The sequence below is a fragment of the Jatropha curcas genome, chromosome 5 (genome assembly GCF_041381405.1).
Source record: "Jatropha curcas cultivar XTBG-Jc1 chromosome 5, XTBG_Jcur_1.0, whole genome shotgun sequence".
Lineage (NCBI taxonomy): Eukaryota > Viridiplantae > Streptophyta > Magnoliopsida > Malpighiales > Euphorbiaceae > Jatropha > Jatropha curcas.
This window is the reverse complement of record NC_143155.1, coordinates 27,146,365-27,165,749: the sequence shown is the minus strand read 5'-3', so window position 1 is coordinate 27,165,749 and position 19,385 is coordinate 27,146,365. Positions and strand designations below refer to the sequence as shown.

The following is a 19,385-nucleotide window of genomic DNA, read 5'->3' as shown; positions in this document are numbered from 1 at the left end:
TATATAAATTATTAAAAAGAAAAGGGAATCCATAAAGATTATTCTATCATAATCTTTAATTAAAAGTGCTTAACATAGGGCATCATTTTTTATGATTCAAAGGTATCCACCAACTCTTCCACATTCATTAAATTCAATCAATCTTTCTGCTATGAATGTAAATTAATTAATTAATTATGAGTTCTTGAATAAAATATTCAGATTCTCCAATATTCATATGTAATGCTAAAAAAAGTCAGTATATGCGGCCATCAAAATTTATTTCACGGCTTAAAGAAATGATCGTGGCTAGTTAATTAATTAATTAATTTGACTCACATAAACACATCTTTAATTTTATTTTCTTGCTTTTTATAATTGATGAAAGAGTATTATTTTTCTTTATTCTTTTCAAATATTTAGAGAACGTTAGTAAATATACTTGTATTCAGATAAAACACCTTTCGATATTAATGGCTTCATGTTTCCAACATCTACAGTTTAATCCATCTGACAGTGGGAGAAGAGATATAACGTATGCTATGTAAAAGGCAATAGTTTTATACACGTAGAGAATGATGTGCATGAAAAAGTATTTGTTAGTTTGTGGCATATACTCTTTTTGCCGTTGAATTATTGATTTCCCATTCGCATCTCCATGACAAAAGACCTCCACAATAAAAGAAGTGCCAGGTGTTTTTACCATATTTAAATATCCTTTTCTCTTTTTTAGAAGAAAACTATAATGCGTAATTGGGCTTTCTTGAATATTTAATTAATTTGCTCCAAAAAAACAACACTTCTTGTTTTTCATTTTGAATCAAACACACTTTGAGCTCTTTCTTTATGTACAGTATGATCTGACGCACATCTTTTATGCATGATTAAGGAAAATAATAAACAAACAAAGTTAGATGTCCATCTCCAGAAAGTATTCAAACAAGAACAGCAAAATTTTAATGAATGTCTACATCCACTTATAGGGTTAAGGGTTTTTTTGGTTTTTAGTTTGTGTTTTTGAAAGTGCAGTAAAATGCTGGGTTGCATTCGAATGATTTTGTCTAGCACAAGACTTTATTCTCGTTCATAATTGAAAATTTTGAGGCAAAGACAAAACCACCTGTCCAAAAAGATGGATCAATAACTTCCAATCACAGCCATTGACTAAAGTGGTAGGACCATTGATGAATGATGATTGATTCACATATATAGGAGCTTTATCAACATTAATTTCTTACATTTATTTATTTATATTATAAATTTTAGCATAAAATTAATTAGATTCAACTATTTATTCCATGGAGTTCTTGGACATCATCATGGCCCGGTACTGCTTTTTAGTTTTTACAATAAGAAGTGTCAAGGTGTGAACATAATCTCCTTCAGAATTATTCATTCAAAAATCTATTTTCTCATTGGAAAGAAAAAAAAAAGGACAAAAATATTTTTAAAAGGACAGAATTAATGTATATATTCAATTATTGCAAAAAAAAAAAGTATTTTGAGGATTGCCATTTTAGTCATCGAAACGCACGTGCGATGGAAGTGCAATGTCTCTTACGCGCAGAGAAACTGAGAAAGTGGTAATTAATTAATTTTCCATTCTCGTTAAATAAATTTGCTGGCGTTGACTATCAGTCTACTCGGCTACCGGCTGGACTACTTACCAAAATGTGACTAACCAATCAATGCATCTCATTTAATGGGCCGGGCTTTCGTATTCATTGCCCAATTTTATTCTAGGCTTAAGCTTGATCCAGTCCAAAGGTTTCAACTCAAAGTTAAAGATATTTGAACTCATCTTTAGTATTTTTTTTTTTTTTTTTTATTACAATGCGGAAATTATTTGTTATTACAAAAGGAAGATTTCAGAAAGTATAAGCTACAATAAGAGGAAGAAGGTTTACAATCCTTTTCATGTATTACAAAAGAAATTAAAGTTGGTTTGAGGAGAAGAGTAATTGCTAGAGAGTATTTTGGATGCCACAATTGCATTGGCAGCTTCTGTGTAGTGAACTCCATCCCAGTTTATGTATTTTGATCCTTCACCACACACATTATGCCCACTTTTCCCACATGTTATATTGCGATTATAGTTGTATGGTGCTCCACCATACCCACAGCACGCCATTAATGGATTCACAAACCCTGCAAGAGATCACCATTCCAAGAACGTTCATCAACATAAATTTATCTGCAATTATAAAAAATGGGTTCTGAACACTTACCATAAGTAGCGGGATTGGCGAATAGATCGTATTTGATGGAATACATGTCCACATATACAATACTGCTATCTTCTAATTCAGTTCTAAGTTGTACGCATAAATCGTGCAACTGCTGATTAAATTCCTTAGCAGCATTATTAATAGGCTGAAGGCAACCATGTTCGTCAAAATCGCTAGCAGTCTTCTCAGTTATGCTAAGTATTCGAGGCAAACAACCTAATGGCCCTGTGTTGTGTACCCAGAAGTTCCTCCCTCCATGATCATATATATCCTATCAAATATTTGAAATTTCATTTTTTTTCCTATCATGTGACTAGAAATTTAGGTTGAAACTTGAAATATATATATCAAAATTCACCTGGATAGCGTAGTCTATTTCTTCAATAATAGATGGGATTTTTCTCATAACTTCTTCATGTGAAAGATATTCAAATGAAGCAGCCAAATCGTTCTGTCCAATGTCAAATATGTACAGTGCATCTTCGAAGTCTTCCTCACTGATCAAGTCTTTGTATCCTAAAATCAAAGTAAAAATAAAAGAAATGAATTATATATATGCATGGTTTTTTTTTTTTTTTTTCTTTTATTTGAATTTAATAATTTTCTTTACTATAATAGTACCTTGTGATAATAGGTCAGGAGAGCGAGTTCGGAAGTGAATGAACTGAAGAATTTGAACGTCCAAGCTAAAAGGTTTAAATCTAGGAGAAGTGGCTGCACCACTAAAGGCAAAATTAACTCCATACTTGAAATTAGGCCCCAGGGGTTGAAGATATGGTGTTAAGTAATTAATGTTCAAACTTTCACCTGCAAAACACACCACCGTAATAAAAGTTTATTCATTTTGAATAAATAATCCATTTATGAGCAAATTTTATCACTAATGATGACTTCATAGGCATAAAACATTAGAATTGCAGTTCTATACTATAAATGATGCACATGTTAATTTCAACTTACATAGGAAATCAATGACTAAACGTCCGTCCGACAACCGGCCAGATGGCTTATTGAAGTATGTACGTCCGTTGGGAGCTCCAAAAAGCATACCCAAGCCGGAAAAATATGCACCGGTGTCGGTATTGGAGTCTCCAAAGGTGAACACTACCGGATTTTTTTTGCACTGCGACTGAACATACAAGGGAAGGAAGCAAAAGACAACAGTAAGGAAGAAAGGAACTTTTGTTAGACTTTCATCCATTTTTTTACTTGGCTTCTGGTAAGAGAATTGCTAGTAGCTGTACTTATATATACCAAACAACGGTAACATGAGGGTACAAATGCGTATAATTTCAATTATGTGATGGTACAGTTTGTTATAAATGATAATAGTATAAATAAGCAAAATAAATATTTACAAGGTAAGCAAAAGAGTATAATAGCAAAATGTTACTGCGTCAATTTGTTTCAATAAACATTTGAAATATTACAGTCTAAGCAAAATCTACATTTGCAAAATTGGTATTTAGGCATCATAAAATGCAGGGGAAAATGGCTTATTTTCATATTATTGGTGTAAGTTTATTTTCATAACAAATACTTATAATAAATTAATTTATTTGTACCACAGACAATGCTTAGAGTTAAGCAACCTTAATCTAATCTAAGTGAAAATAACAAACCTACACTAATTAATTACCAAAGAATATGAAAAAAACAATAAAGAAAAAATCCAAAATGCATTTGGTGGTTGCATTTAGAGAAAAACTGTGGGTGAATCAAAGTTGGAAACAACTGCATGCAAAGGTGTGTCCACGACAGAATGAGCAACTACCTAAGCCATTATTTATATGATCTTTGGCTTATTTGGTGAATGATTTCCAATGCTTTGATAAAACTGAAGCCCGTGAACAAGCTTGTGCTCATAAGAAACAAATTCTAGGGCAGAGAGAGCATTAATGTAACAAAGTTTTGGCTTGTGAATGCTAGCTGTTGAAAATGTACGTACATCAGAATCACCATTTTAGGATTGACAATGGCCCCATACATAAAAATTTCCTTTCAACTTTTACGGTTTTATCCACGTGACACTTCAAAAATTGAGAGATCTATATAAAATTTGTACCTATCAACTATCAGATGTTTGATTCCTATCAAAAATTACAATTATAGAGGTAACGATAAACTTTTCGAAAATTTGAGAGTATTATAAAGATAAAATTTGAAAATTTGAGAGTATTATAAAGATAAAATTTTAAAATTTATATATATCATTGAATTAAAAAAAATATGACAAACCATGATGAGTACGGGAATAAAATCGTTCATCAATATATATTATGATTATTAAAAGCAAAATCCATATTAGAACTTTCAAGTGGGATAAGTAGAGACACCATAATTGAGTGGGTTCCTCATAATGTTTCTACCTAATGCAACTGCGTTAGGACTAAAAGAAAAGATAAACATACAGATAATAGATAATAGAGGAAAAAAAGGTAATTAATCTTATTTGGTTTGGCCTATTTCCTGATCACTTTCATAAGTTTTGTCAAAAAACATAAAAAGCAAACAGTAGTATAATATTTTGTTTACTTAATTCATTTATATAACTCAAATAAATATATGGAAAAAGGCAAAGTATAAATATTAAATAACAGATGCAGAAACCGCTTGGTGCTTAGCATTATTACCAATAAATTCTTACCTGAAATTTGCAGTCTTTTCTTGCTCATACCGGTTTAATGGGTTATCTCTTTGTTTCCTCTTGCTAGGTCCTTTTTTCCACGAAACGTATAAAAAAAATAGAGCCTTAAAATCTCTTTCTGGGTCATATTCCTCCCCAAACTTGTCGCTTTTCTCTATAAAGTCTCCCTGTGCCCGCAATTTTCATCCGTCGTCGATGCCTTTAACTTTTATCAATTGTTTGTTAAAAAAAACCATCAAGCGGGGATAGCTCAGTTGGGAGAGCGTCAGACTGAAGATCTGAAGGTCGCGTGTTCGATCCACGCTCACCGCATATTTTTTTGTCTTTCATATAATATTTATTTGTATTGAGTAGAATTAAAATTATTCATTTGAAAGGCCTTTATATTTTTGTTTTAATTACGTTTAATTTGTTATTATTAAACTTCTATTCGTATGTATTTACCTTTCTCTTGAATTTGATCAAAATTTAGAAGAATACAATACTTTATTTTATCTCGTTGCTATTGAAATTAACATGAATAACTCTTAAATCTTCTAGTAAAATGCGATAACTATTATATAAATATTCCGAAGTTAAGTTTATATATATCAAATAATTAATAAACTAATATTATTGAGTTTCATTACTTTTTTCATATGTTGAAAGGGTCACAAGATTCTTTTGCTTTTATTCCTTATTCGTTTATATATAAATAATATGAACAAAAAAATTTTATGTTAAAAGTTAAAAGGGCAAACATGGCAAAATAAAGTCATAACAAAGAATGTTTGCAACTCATTTTGCCTCTTTATAGTCGTATATCACCATTTGCAACTGTTTCACTTGGCACATTATGGTTAGGAGGCAATAAATTATCTCGACATAAGTTTGAACTTCTTTCCAAACAGTTCATCAAAATGACTGCATGTTGATGTTTTCAAAATCACATTGGAAAATATCAATTCAGCAGACTACAACTGAATTGTCCATCTGATAGGGAAATCTTCTCTGCTTTTATAACTGTGTCTAAAGGGAGAGGACTGAAACTTCGAGAGGGGCCATAAAAATGAGGGAAGCTGTTATTGCCATCCACAACTTCATATATCAATCCTTTCCCAAGCTGCAAAAAATACACACATTGTCATTTACCATGTTTTAGCAGGGAACTGAAACTACGAAACTTCAGAATTGAACACTGTCAATTAATGGCCATTAATACCTTGTCATTCCATAAACCAATTGGAAATATACATTTCTCAGCAGTAGAATGTGCTAAATGTCAAGACTTATAAGACAGCACATGTTATCATTCCATCCTTTCATATAGCAAGCCCATTTTAGTCCCTTCTTAATTCTACTTGTTAGCTTTTTAGCCTACCGTCCATTCATCAGCAGCTTCAAGTCACAGTTCTCTGGGGTGTTTGGAAGTAACTATCAAGAATTCAGAGTGACCGACAAAGAAATATAACACAAAGTCATGAAGTACATATTTTCTAGCATAATCTGGAGTAAAACTTTGGTATTCAAAACATGACACAAGATTTGTTAAAAGCTTAGCCAGACATGTTTCTCCTATTACTGCCTTTGAAACAAAACTTAAGCTATTTAACCAAATTGGCGTGTAATTCAAGTAAAACCAGCAAAATCGATTTAAAGTCATAAAATGCATACCTTTTTAGCATCAATTTGAAGCAGGTACAACTCTGTAGTAGTGTTGAGGAAGAAGTTCTGTAATGTTGATTGAACCTGCAAATAAAATGCCAATTGATGGTATTAAGACAGCCTGCCCTTTACAAGAAACTCAAAAGAATCCTTGGGAAAAAAAAAATCTTTAGAAGGTACGTTTGAGATACTGAATAGGTATCACCTCAAGCCCCAGAATTCTACTCCAGTGGCTCTAAAATTAAAATCTTTCAATCTTGAGATAGAAAATTTGCTGCTTTACTATCCATAGAATATTTCTTTGTAACTTTTCATAATTGTAAGAGTAAATAAACCCAGGCATTTCGGATGAAGAGATTTGGCAGTTGTTTCATTTAGATGATTGTGCCTAGGATTGGAAGGTCCAACCATCAGTTTCTAAGTTGGATTACTGAAGTAATTGAAGAGCAAGAACGAAAGAGAGAAATAGAGGGAACCTGGTCGCGCTTGCTGAGGTGGATGAAACCAGAAGATCGGTCAAGATCTCCACCATAGACGGATCCATGTTTCTGCAAATCTTCCCACTCCTTAGCTGTACTAATCCTGTAAACGTACTTTTCGCCTTCACTCCCACTCGCTTCCTCCTTCGCAGCCATCTTCAAGCGCGGCTGGCCACTTCAACAAACAAAAGTTAATCAGAATTCAGACGCACGGATTAACAAAAAAATCCACGCGTCAAACCAGAAATGGGCTTATTCGAACTTAACAAGGCCGGGCCACTTGTCAAAGTAATGGTTGGGCTTTCATAGAAGAAATCAATCGAAGTTAATAGTGTGAGCCCAATAAATGTTTTGCAGGCTCATTAAAACAAACTCAGGCCCAAATATCTGGACCCGTTGTGAAATTTCGGCCCAATTATCTTCGCCCATTTATAAATTTAGGGCCAATAATTTGGGCCAACGGAGGCCCATTTCGGAAATTAAGCCAATATGCTGGGCTCATTACAATTTTCCAGGCTCAAATTTCCGGCCCATCTACGGAAACCAGGCCCATTCGGTTGTTCCCACTTCGGCTACGCAGACCCATTTAAGGCCCAATATATTGGGCCCATTATATATTTTCAGCCCAAATTTTGGGCCCATTTACCGGCCCATTTTGGGCCATTCAGGCCCATTAAGGCCCATTATAATTTCAGGCACAAATGTTTCGGCCCATTTATGCAATCCAGGCCCAATATTTGGGCGTACTATGAGCCACACAGGCTCATTTATCAAAATTGAGCCCAATTTTTGGCCCATTGTAAATTCAAACCCAGTTTATTGGGCTTAAATCCACCCACTGTAGGCCCATTATAAAAATCCAGGTCCAAGTTCATGGGCCATTACCCAATTTAATGAGCTGACTTTTGCCAAATAAACCAATTTATTAAAATATTATGGTTTGTTCAATATTATCAATTTTTATTTTAGTTTTATATTTTTAAAATAATTAAAAAAATTATTTAAATTAAATATATAGTTCTACAATGAATAGGCAAAAATAAAAAATATGGGCCCATAAGCTGTCTCATTTTAATTGGCGGACAAATAGGGTGTTGGGCGATGAGCCCAATGGAGTGGAGCCCATCTCTACTTAAAGCATTTGATTCCACGCGTACATGGGACGTTATTTGCGAGGTAGTGCTGCCCCCTTGTCCTCATTTTGGTCGGTAGTACAAGAGAGAGTGAGAGACTACCCAAGTTTTCCGGTTTCCTTTCTGATATTCAATTAAATGGCCACTACGGCGAAACTGAGCTTGCTCACTCCGCTCCATTTTCATTTCAGGAAAGAATTCCCTCCTTTTGTTTCCACTTCAGTTCGTCCAAAGCGTGGCGATTCCCTTTTTCCTCAGTTTAACACGACCACAAAGCACGTAAAAGATGCACCCATTGTCCCTGTAGTAAGAGCTCAAAGCTCCCCTGGTATGGCTTTTCCTTTTTTGTTTTTTGGGTCTTTGACTTAGAGACAACACGGATGGGTATTTAAAATACTTAATTATTTTTGTATTTGATTGTTCGCAGAGTATATACCGGATGCTAAATTCTACAAAGTGGAAGCAATTCTCAGGTTTTTCTTTTATCAGTTTTTATCTTTGACTTCGTTCTTGGAAAACTTTTTTGAGTCATATTTTCCTCCATCATGGCTCTTTGCCGTTAAACGAGCTTGAGTTTATTGAGCATAGTGTCTCTAATTCTGTTTCCATCTTTCCACTGTGTTGCTGGATTTGGGACGGCATAGGCCCTGGCGGGTCACGCGAGTTTCGTCGGTAAGAGCTAATGAATTTCTGAATGGTTTTATGCGTGCTTTAGATAATGCAGTAAATAGCTTCTAAATTTCTTGCAAGATTAATAGTTGTGCCCCTCATATTTGGACTTCATTATGCATGCAAAAGCTGTTTTGGGTTACCAGTTAATTCCCAGCTTGTCATCGGATATCTTTAACTACATTTCTTGTGCATTTAGCACATTTGCATAGCAATAGCAGGATTCAATGAAGGCAGTAATTAACATTTGACATTTCTTACTAAAACCCTTGATGGAATGGATATAATCAAAGGGAATATATTGATCTCATTTCCAGAATGTCTTTGGTTAGTGACAGATGTCTAAATTATGCGATTGTTAACATTGCCACTGCAAATAGAATAATTAGCTCATTTTATTCATTATGCTTCTTAATATTCCTACTTTGACAAGTTGAAGCTATTAAGCATTGCAACTTGCAAGACCTTTATAGATGATACTAGTCGGTTGGTGGATTAAGCAGCTTAATAGAGCATATTAATTTATGTAACCATGTGTGGATAGCTTTAGTTTATAGTCACAAGTAGGAAGAGAATCCAGTTGTTTCTACACCCCTAAAATGTAAGATTATTTATTATTTTCACCAGTCAAGGTCATTTGTGCTGATTTCTGTCAGGCTGTGGTTCATATCATTTAACCATCATTGACCTACACATATAAACATACGTAATTGTTGAATTTCTGAAGGCTGTCATATTTATTAGACATCAGGTTGCTTAGTGCCAGCACTAATTTTTATTTATGTTATAAAAAATAAAGGCTCTGCTGAAAATTGGTATCCGAGGTGTTACTGTTTCTGATGTTCGAGGTTTTGGCGCTCAAGGAGGTTCAACAGAGAGGCATGGTGGTAAGCTCTTTAGTTGTGGAACTGTCAAAAGTTTCTTCTTTTCATGGCTAAGTGTTTTTTTCTGAAAATCTGTTTAGTTGATTGCAGAATGTTTCATGTTTTCATTTTTTGTTTTACACAGCTAATCTCTTTTCAATGCAATATTTCATTTTTTGTTTTACACAGCTAATCTCTTTTTAATGCAATACATTATAATGATCAATGTGAACAAGTTGAATAACTAACCATAGTATTCTTTTTGTAATTATTGCTTATGGTGCTGCAGGCTCAGAATTTTCTGAAGACAAGTTTGTTGCTAAAGTTAAGATGGAGATTGTGGTGAGCAAAGACCAGGTATGCATAATATGGAGTGTCAAGATGTAATTTTGTGGTAACTTTAGTACTAATAGTTACATCATTCTTAGGTTGAACCCGTGATAGAAAAGATCATTGAGGAGGGAAGAACAGGAGAGATTGGAGATGGCAAGATTTTCTGTAAGATCACTTACTTCTTTATTACTCTTTAAGTAATAGATTGCATGATCCTTCAATTCCTTCCCATCTCAAAGCTCTAATATAAAGTAGATGTTAGTTATATATTTTCTGCATAACTATGTTAGGAATATGCCACAAGCAGCACTTTTTGCTATTTGAAATATTTAAATTACTTTTTTCCTGGGACTTGTTTTGAGGTCTTCTCTTTCTGTTTGGGGCGAGCAAAGTTTGGTAAAAACTGAAAACTGAACCAAACTGATTTGGTTTTGTTATTAGGTTTATCGGTTTTGGTTTTGGTTTTGGTTTATATCTTATATGACTTTGGTTTCAGTTTTTGGTTTGGTTATAATAAAATAAGTAATTTCTGTCTAAAACTGAACTGAAGATACTGGTTCAGTTCTGAACTTACTTGATTGTGGTTCGGTTTCAATAAAAATGAATTTGGTTACTGAACCGAACTGCCAGACTGCACACCCCTACTCTCCATATATATGTGTGCACCTGCACATACTTCTGACTTGTATTCCTAAAATTATGTTGACAATGGTGGCTTAATGAGTAATTCTGTGTTCCCTACGGCATATTTGTGTTAGCTTGAAATGTCTGACTGTGCTATCTGTTTGTAGTTGCACTCTATCCATAATTAATAGCTTTGAGTTGAAGTTAGCTGAGAAAAAATGTATTAGAGTTTTCTTTATTTGTAACGTCTTACTTGTAGCATGAATATTGTGGTAGTTAACTGGAGACTCATTGGACCACTAGCAGGTCACCAATAGCAAACATAGGTCAGTTATGCCATCTGGTCCGAACATGTAGCTGCATAATAAGCTTCTTATGAACTCCCTTGTATGCACTAAGCTATTTAATTGTAAACTTTGAGATGCTAAGTTAGGCAGTTAGCATTGTGGAAGAAAGTCATATAGCCATTTTCTATTAGTGAAGACCAAACTATTGTGGTCATGGCTTCTACTTCGTGATTAATTCAGCCGCACCTTAGGCAGTTATGGTGCCAATATCTATATATAAATCTTGAACTTTAACTTCACATTTGAATTAGTAGAAAGCTGACATATATCACCAAATTTCTCATGTTGTTTCCTTGTTTATGCAGTGGTTCCTGTTTCAGATATAATAAGAGTGCGCACTGGTAATATACTAGAATTTTATCAATAAAGAACTCAGTTCTATTTTATTTAGGTACCTTGAACTTTGAAGCAGCAAAAGTAGTTTCACACTTACTAGAGCAACCTTTTTAATGTGCAATTTTCAGGTGAGCGAGGAGAGAAAGCTGAAAGGATGACAGGAGGGCGATCTGACATGATTTCTGCATAACTAGTTCAAATGCAAGATTAGCATCTGTGTTTCTTTTTAGAAAGCTTGTCTAACTAAGCCACATCTTTTCTTTTTAGGTTACTGTATACATTTTAATGTGATGAAATAATTGCCGATAAAAGGAAAGCTGATTTATTCTCAGTCAATGCTAGAAATCTATTACCCTGTGTTTGGTCGGTTTGATGGGTTGAACGAGGTTAGGTTTAATTTCTATCGGTCTATGGTTAGACCTCAGATGAAAGGGAGAGTTGGCTTAGCTGTCTCATTGTACACCCAACACAGCATGTTCTATATCATTTAACCTAGGCATGGATGGATTATGAACCTTGCTGGTGGCTTCCAAAGTATAGTTTCTAAAGGGACCACTACTGGAGAGGTGAAATGTGGACTCATTATTCAATTTATCAAAACTCTTTTGCTGTATAATAACTGGAAAGGTGGAAAACATATTGGGCTATTATTTTACTAACGGCCGACATTTTAAGTTTTAAATATTTTTAATATCCTATTTGTGGAAATGAAAGTTTATTATCTGCATGCAATTAATTTTTAAAATTTAATTAAATTTATAAATTTAAAATAAACAATTACTATATTGGATTTAATTATTTTAAATTCTATAAGATTTAATTTTTGTAAGTGATATTTTTATTTTTATTTAGCCAAGTCTTTTTGATAACATTTTCACATAGTTGTGTTGCATTTAATAATAATACTGTCTTTTAATTTTGACACTTTTTTGTTTCAGGTGCTTTTATAAAATCAACATAATATTACTTATTTTATTATAATTTTATCCTTCTCTAAATATTTTCACTAAATTTTATTTCTCTTAATTATAAAGAATTAATTATCCTCCTAAGAATTAATTAAAGAATAACTTAATTAATTATTCTTATTTTATTTTATTTTGAATGAATCTAATTTAATTATTTGCTCAATTCTTATTCTTATGAAAATTAAAAAAAAAAAAAAAAAGGTGCAAATTAACGCAACAAAGGTAGTAGTAAGAAAACATGAAACGGATAATCGCATCTTGGGATCGGGAAGCCCCTATCCCTAAATTGGAAACAAGGTCACTTTTCCCCAAACAGATTGCAATCACCAACTCCAAGCTCTCCGATGCAGGCCAAAGGCCCAAAGCGTCGTCATAACGCCGTAACCAGGCCAACCAACAGTACACAGAGACTCAGAAACACGCTATAACGGCGCGTTTTACAGTTAAAACGCCCAATCTGGCAATCTGTGCTATAAATACACGCACTCTCTCTTAAACCGAGTAAATATTGCCGTGAAGGACAGCTCTTCATTTTAATTTTGATTTGGTGACGAGTTAGATCTCTCCTTACCCATTTGCTCTTGGCTCTCTCTCAGGCAAGTTAATTCTTTTTAACGATTCTCAATTCTCTCATTGTTTTTCTTTTTAGATTTCGAACATTAGATTTGATCTCCGTTTTGATCTGATCTCCTGCTCAATACCTTAAATTGAGGTTCCGTTTCTTGATTCGTTTGTTTAGCTGTTTGGTTTGTCATTTCGTCTGATGTTAAGATTTCTAGCGGGAATGTGTACTCTAATTGATTGATCTCGACAATTGTTTAGTGTTTTGATCGTTACATGTGGATCTCTGTTTGTCTCGCTTTATCATTTGTTTGTTTGATCCAAATCATTTGATGATCCTTGAGATTTGGACATCTATGGATGTAATATATGCGATTTGGTGCTTGATCTACCAGTAAATGAACTCCAATTCAAGTTTTAAGCTATCATTCTTTTGAAACCTTTGTTTGCAATTTGCACTTTCTTGATTGCATTATAGGATGCTTCAGATTCATTAGTAATGTGAATCAATCTGTTGTATGATTTTGGATCGTAGTCTAAACAATATTATTATTTTTCTGCTGGTTTGTCACAATTTGTTTGCTAATGGAACATAGTGATTCTTTTTTGCAAAATTTCACCTTTTAAGGGCGCATAATATTAGGTTTTTTATGATGTGCAATTCAAAAGCTACAGCACTCTTGAACATTCATACTAATGAAAATGCTGTAAGATTTGACAATTGAAAGAACATGGGTATTTTTCTTCTAGTATTCTTACCTGTGTTTGGTTTACGTTGGGAAACTTATAATAGAATTAATGCTGGCTGGAGCTGGACTATCAATGATTTGATTTTTTTGGTTTCTGGCATCTCTAGGTGTGAAAAGATGGGGCTGTCATTCACCAAGTTGTTCAGCCGGTTGTTTGCGAAAAAAGAGATGCGTATACTGATGGTGGGTCTTGATGCTGCTGGTAAGACCACCATTCTCTACAAGCTCAAGCTTGGAGAGATTGTCACCACCATTCCTACCATTGGTAAGTTTGATATGATACTAATTATTTTAGTTTATTATCTATGTATAATAGGATTTTAGATAGGAATTGATGGATCCTTTCACATTTCACCAAAATGGCCTTTGTTTTAAATATTTAAATAAATAATTGTTTTCTGATGAGAATTTTACATTCAATTTCTGAACCTGCATATGTGGTGAGATTCTCCACATTATGTTTGTGGCTGCTGCTGCATTGATTTTGTTACCACTTGAGTAGCATTACCAATTGACATAGATTTCTTGTTTTATTTATCACATTTCTGATTCAGTCAATGGGAAAGGAGTTTTCCCTGTCTTTTCCCCTCATACTACGTTCTTTTGGAATTAAATTTTTTTATCTTTTGGCCAGGGTTTAATGTGGAGACCGTGGAGTACAAGAACATAAGTTTCACTGTCTGGGATGTTGGTGGCCAGGACAAGGTATGTATATTTTATCATCGAGCCCATTAACTAAATAGCAGTGTGAATTGTGTCGCATTAAGGACATTACTGTGCACTTCATTTCTCCCATGATTATCGAGTGGAAGACTTTATGCAATGGCTTATATTTTGAGACGTTTCATGTTATATCTACAGTACTATCTGTTTAGCTAACACTGTCGCTAGCCTAGCTGTATTCAACTTGTAATGCTACACACATCCTTTAAAAGATTTTGAAGTTCAAGCCATTAATTGTTTCCACTTTTTTTTTTTATCATTTCAGATCCGACCATTGTGGAGACATTACTTCCAGAACACACAAGGGCTTATTTTTGTTGTTGATAGCAATGACAGGGACCGTGTGGTTGAAGCTAGGGATGAGCTACACAGGATGTTGAATGAGGTATCAAAAAGCCTCCAGTATATATGAATGTCTTTCTGAGATAAAACATGACTTCAGTATATTTATAAAAAGTTGCAATCAAGTGTCAACATCTGGCTGGAATTTGATTTGTTATTTCTGCATGTTTTTCCCTTGATACTAGTACTACCTTCTTGCAGGATGAGTTGAGAGATGCTGTACTGCTTGTATTTGCAAACAAGCAAGATCTTCCAAATGCAATGAATGCTGCTGAAATAACTGATAAGCTTGGACTTCACTCTCTCCGCCAACGCCACTGGTAAGATATATGAAAGCTCGAAATCCCCTTGCTTCAAATTGCACACTCTTCCCTCACATTGATCCTTTATGCATGCTGTGCATTGCAGGTACATCCAGAGCACATGTGCCACTTCTGGTGAAGGGTTGTACGAGGGACTGGACTGGCTCTCAAACAATATTGCAAACAGGGTAAAAATATAATTATGACACATTGTCAAAATAAATAAATAGCACGAAATTTCTGGAGCGACCAATGGTTCTGATATGTACTCGTACTTAAATTTTGTTGCTTTAATTGCAGGCATAGGTGATGGCGTAACTCTTGAGTTTTTGATTGCAACAAAGTACCGGAATACACAATTGATAGTGCTCCTTTGTCTTCTGAATTTTTTTAAGCCTCCTTTAGCGGCTGTACCTGTTTAACCGTGTTTGTCATTTTTCGTCCAAACATTGCAATTTTTTTCCTGTAGCTTCAGAATAATTCATATATTTCCATTGTTGTTGACATCTAGTAGCAATATTTGTTTCTTTTTCCAAGAATCGTTGTCGATGTAATGAATATTGTGACATTTTTCATTCCTTCTCTAGTGGGGCGATTCTTTTTTTTGTCCCTTTTTTCTCTCCTGCCACCCTTCAGTAACGCTCGATTAAGTGGTATAACTTCTTAACGTCGCTATGCAAAAGTAAAGGGGCAAAAAGAACTTGACGTGATCACATTTATCAGGTTAATCGGTTTTCCTAGCAACTTGACGTGATCACATTTATCTTATTTGCTTAATCTCATTCCTCCATTGGACTTGAACATTACAAAATGGGCCGAGGTTTAAGTTTCAAAAGAGAGAGTGAGAGATTTGAAACTAATGACTTGAATTGTTTTCATAAAAAAAAAAAAAAAGACTTGAATTTTTTTTCTTTTAACCTATGTTTATATCGAATGAAGACATGGTTATTACTGCCAATCCTCCATTATTCAAATTTTACCGTTAATAGCTCTTATGTTAGTATGGTTGCCATTTTTCGAAGATTGCATTTCTTTTTATCTGAAAGTAGCTTTACAAGTTTAAATATGAAGTTGAAGGCCATTTTAGCAAAAATAAAAAAAGGACTTAAAAATTAATTAATATTGATTTGGAATAAAAAAAATTCCCTTTCTGTCCAGAGTGATGCATGCCATTAATTGTCCATCGCGCCATTAAGAAAAAGCCCAACTCAGCTGCCTTATCAGCCCAATAGGGTTCAAAGAGCAATTCTTCGCCTTCACCGCTGCCGTTAACCAATAACGCCTTCTTTCTCTGCATTTGAAGCAGCATAGTTTTGGCGATCAATGTCCAAAAGAAGAGTCTCGCTTTTCACAATCAATTCCATCACAACCTTGTCCAAGGTATGCTCTTCGATTAATTCCTCTAATTCAATCCAAACCCTTGCTTTATCGAAAAATCTTAGCACTGCAGCTCAAAGATCGGAGTTTCAAAACCCTGTTGGTAACCACTCTGAGAATTCTGATGAGCATTTCCAAAGCCCTGGTGGTTCCTGTGGCGAGACCCAAAACCCTCTAGAGTTAGTTCAAAAACAAAATGGGAAGGGCTTAAGCCCTAATTGGGGTTTTAGGGAAGCCGCTGGAAATGTTGTAGGGAACAATCAGTGTCCGAAGAATTGGAATTCTGTTGGGTCTTATGGGCAAAATCATAGAGATTTGGATGTAGATTACCAAAATTTTAGTGGGTCTTACCGGGAAAGCAATAGGGGCGTCAATCAGACTAATCCAGTTGAGAGGAATAGTAATTTTGGCGGACATTATGTGGATACTGGGGAGTTTCAGCATAGCCATAGGGAGGTTTCTGCTTCAAATTCAAAGAATTTACAGGATCATCCCAAAGGAGTTTATGGAGGTAATGCTAATTTTCAGGATGTTAACGGGTATTATCATCCTGAACCTAGAGATATAAGACAGAACCCAACTGGGCATGATTTGCAACGTCCTTCAGATTCACAAAGAAGCTGGAATAGCAATAATACTCAAAATGTTAATCAATTTCAGCCTGGCTCCAGTGGTTATCGCATGTGGAATCTTGGTATGTATCAGCATGACCCTAATTCTGCCCAATATCAGCAGAATGTGAATGTTGGACAATATCAGCCAAAATCCCATGGTGTTCAGAATGTAATGGAGGCTACTTCTCAAGTACAAAACAATGCCAGAATTAATGGGCATTTGGCTGTCTCTTCTGAAAGTAGCCCATCCGGAGGTTTTCTTAAAGAGCTTGATGATTTTTGCAAGGAAAAGAAAGTGAAGGAAGCTGTTCAAGTTTTGCATTCATTAGAGGAGCAGCAAATTCCTGTGGATTTGCCTCATTTTTTGCAGTTGATAGAGGCTTGTGGAGAGCTTAAGGCTTTAGAAGAAGCAAAAGCAATTCATGACCATATTTTGAGATCGTTGTCCCCTTTGAGTGTCAGCATGTCTAACAAGATCATGGAGATGTATGCGAAATGTGGTGCTATGGACAGTGCATTTGATGTTTTTAACAAAATGTCGGAGCGCAATTTGGAGTCTTGGCATCTTATGATCACATGGCTTGCAAAGAATGGACTTGGGGAGGATGCCATTGATCTGTTCAGTGAGTTTAAACGAGCAGGATCAAAACCTGATGCACAAATGTTTATTGGGGTGTTTTCTGCTTGTAGTGATGTAGGTGATGTTAATGAAGGAATGTTGCACTTCGAGTCCATGATGAAGGATTATGGCATTGTCCCATCAGTGCAGCACTACGTAAGCATTGTGGACATGTTGGGAAGCACTGGATATTTGGATGAAGCTTTGGAGTTCATTGAAAAGATGCCAATGGAGCCAAGTGTAGATGTTTGGGTAACCTTAATGAATCTTAGCCGAGTTCATGGGAACTTGGAGCTCGGGGATCGCTGTGCTGAGCTTGTTGGGCTTTTAGATCCCTCCCGATTGAATGCACAATCTACAGCAGGCTTTGTACCAGCAAAAGCTTCAGACATTGCAAAAGAGAAAGAGAAAAAGCTATCAAGTCAAAATCTTTTAGAAGTAAGGAGCAGGGTCCATGAATATCGCGCGGGGGATACCTCACATCCTGAAAATGATAAAATATATGCCATTCTTAGGGGTTTAAGGACTCAGATGAAAGAGGCTGGTTACATTCCGGAGACGAGATTTGTGTTGCATGACATTGACCAGGAAGGGAAAGAAGATGCTCTTCTTGCTCACAGTGAGAGGCTTGCTGCTGCTTATGGTCTTCTAAGCAGTCCTGCTCGCTCACCTATTCGAGTGATAAAGAACCTTCGTGTTTGTGGTGATTGCCACAATGCAATGAAAATAATTTCAAAGATCGTTGGAAGAGAACTCATTATGCGTGATGCCAAGAGGTTCCATCATTTCAAAGACGGGGTGTGTTCTTGCCGTGATTATTGGTGAAAAGGATGAAACGAAAGGTGCTTTCACTCTCATTCCCTTCATCCTTATCTTTTCAAAATTGAAAAACGTCAGAAATTAAGTGTATGCAAGTCATTTTAACCCTTCAGTTTCTTTTTTGTTCTTTCTTTTCCGTTCTTACATCTTTTACCTGCCAATTGCTGGATTTCTCATGATTATCTCACCCAAATAATAAATATTTGAGAAGGTTTAGTTGGTTTATTGCTGCCCTTGTTAATCCATTATTTATTATTTAAGACTCGTTTGACAAAAGTGCTTGCTAAGAATCTGTAGAAAATAACAATAACGATGCACAAGGTCCATAATCTTAGTCTTATAATCTTTCCAGTCGTTTATTGATTACAGTAAATTATGACTAGCCTTGAAGAAAATCCCTCATTCATACTAGTTGATAAATTCTAATTTGCTTGACCGAGTAACTTGTGATAATTATGCACATGAGCTGGCAATCATTGTTATATCATTGCTTAGTGTTGATATATCATTTGTTTCTTTGCAGGTCGTGCATTGAAGTTGATCTAGAAAGACTTAAAGTGAATTAGTGAAAAAATATTCTCTTCAAGAAAATCTATGTACTACACAACCTATCCATGGACACTCCACGCACGTGAATAGAGGCTGTAAATGAGAATTCATTAGCTGTATCACAAGGCAAAAGTGATTCGGGGGAAATGAAGAGTTAGGCCTGACCAGTTCAAACACAATTAACTTATGTTAAAAGGATGAAGGAATTTTTTTTTTTTTTAAATAGATTTACCATGCTTGCGTGGATGATGACATTGATGAGAAGATCATAAGATAGCAGACATCATACCACTTTTAGATGGCTGATTGCCATTTGTCTATGTATTTTTGAACTTCCAAACATTTAATATTATATCAATTTTTGGGTGACCAGATTATGAATTACAGAATCTGAAATCTAATTTCGCAGTGACTGTCTTCATTGCCAAGTTATTATGATCCTTCCATGCTTGGATGGCATTATGAGAATGTTGAAGATGA

The 19,385-nt window shown here is 34.9% G+C and overlaps 5 protein-coding genes and 1 non-coding gene across 7 annotated transcripts; 4 read left to right on the top strand and 2 right to left on the bottom strand.

Annotated features, from left to right (window-relative positions):
• Positions 1-1,747: 1,747 nt before the first annotated feature.
• Positions 1,748-3,510, bottom strand: LOC105642667 (GDSL esterase/lipase At1g09390). Its single transcript, XM_012227570.4, has 5 exons — positions 3,168-3,510; positions 2,829-3,014; positions 2,566-2,723; positions 2,208-2,478; positions 1,748-2,127 (listed from the first exon to the last, which is right to left on the bottom strand). Exons 1-5 carry the CDS (start codon positions 3,406-3,408, stop codon positions 1,895-1,897), a joined length of 1,089 nt encoding a protein of 362 aa, XP_012082960.1. The 5' UTR covers positions 3,409-3,510; the 3' UTR covers positions 1,748-1,894.
• Positions 3,511-5,093: 1,583 nt separating this feature from the next.
• On the top strand, positions 5,094-5,166 carry TRNAF-GAA (transfer RNA phenylalanine (anticodon GAA)). The gene has a single exon. It is a non-coding gene; the product is annotated as a tRNA-Phe (tRNA).
• A 437-nt stretch (positions 5,167-5,603) lies between these two features.
• LOC105642666 (dihydroorotate dehydrogenase) lies at positions 5,604-7,177 on the bottom strand. Its single transcript, XM_012227568.4, has 3 exons — positions 6,975-7,177; positions 6,508-6,582; positions 5,604-5,956 (listed from the first exon to the last, which is right to left on the bottom strand). Exons 1-3 carry the CDS (start codon positions 7,131-7,133, stop codon positions 5,795-5,797), a joined length of 396 nt encoding a protein of 131 aa, XP_012082958.1. The 5' UTR covers positions 7,134-7,177; the 3' UTR covers positions 5,604-5,794.
• A 980-nt stretch (positions 7,178-8,157) lies between these two features.
• Positions 8,158-11,618, top strand: GLB1 (nitrogen regulatory P-II-like protein). The gene is made up of 8 exons (XM_012227567.4): positions 8,158-8,438; positions 8,538-8,583; positions 8,755-8,782; positions 9,579-9,666; positions 9,932-9,999; positions 10,071-10,140; positions 11,252-11,287; positions 11,411-11,618. Exons 1-8 carry the CDS (start codon positions 8,249-8,251, stop codon positions 11,470-11,472), a joined length of 588 nt encoding a protein of 195 aa, XP_012082957.1. The 5' UTR covers positions 8,158-8,248; the 3' UTR covers positions 11,473-11,618.
• A 1,088-nt stretch (positions 11,619-12,706) lies between these two features.
• Positions 12,707-15,537, top strand: LOC105642664 (ADP-ribosylation factor). Of its 2 annotated transcripts, XM_012227566.3 has the most exons (7): positions 12,707-12,846; positions 13,668-13,825; positions 14,195-14,265; positions 14,549-14,668; positions 14,827-14,945; positions 15,034-15,115; positions 15,228-15,537. In XM_012227566.3, exons 2-7 carry the CDS (start codon positions 13,678-13,680, stop codon positions 15,231-15,233), a joined length of 546 nt encoding a protein of 181 aa, XP_012082956.1. In that variant the 5' UTR covers positions 12,707-12,846; positions 13,668-13,677; the 3' UTR covers positions 15,234-15,537. The 2 variants fall into 2 exon arrangements, with proteins under 2 accessions (XP_012082956.1, XP_089577397.1); XM_089721271.1 differs by having other exon boundaries at positions 15,034-15,286.
• A 601-nt stretch (positions 15,538-16,138) lies between these two features.
• LOC105642662 (pentatricopeptide repeat-containing protein At2g34370, mitochondrial) lies at positions 16,139-19,019 on the top strand. Its single transcript, XM_012227565.4, has 2 exons — positions 16,139-18,379; positions 18,880-19,019. The coding sequence occupies exon 1, from the start codon at positions 16,251-16,253 to the stop codon at positions 18,360-18,362; it is 2,112 nt and encodes a 703-aa protein (XP_012082955.1). The 5' UTR covers positions 16,139-16,250; the 3' UTR covers positions 18,363-18,379; positions 18,880-19,019.
• The last annotated feature ends 366 nt before the right edge of the window (positions 19,020-19,385 follow it).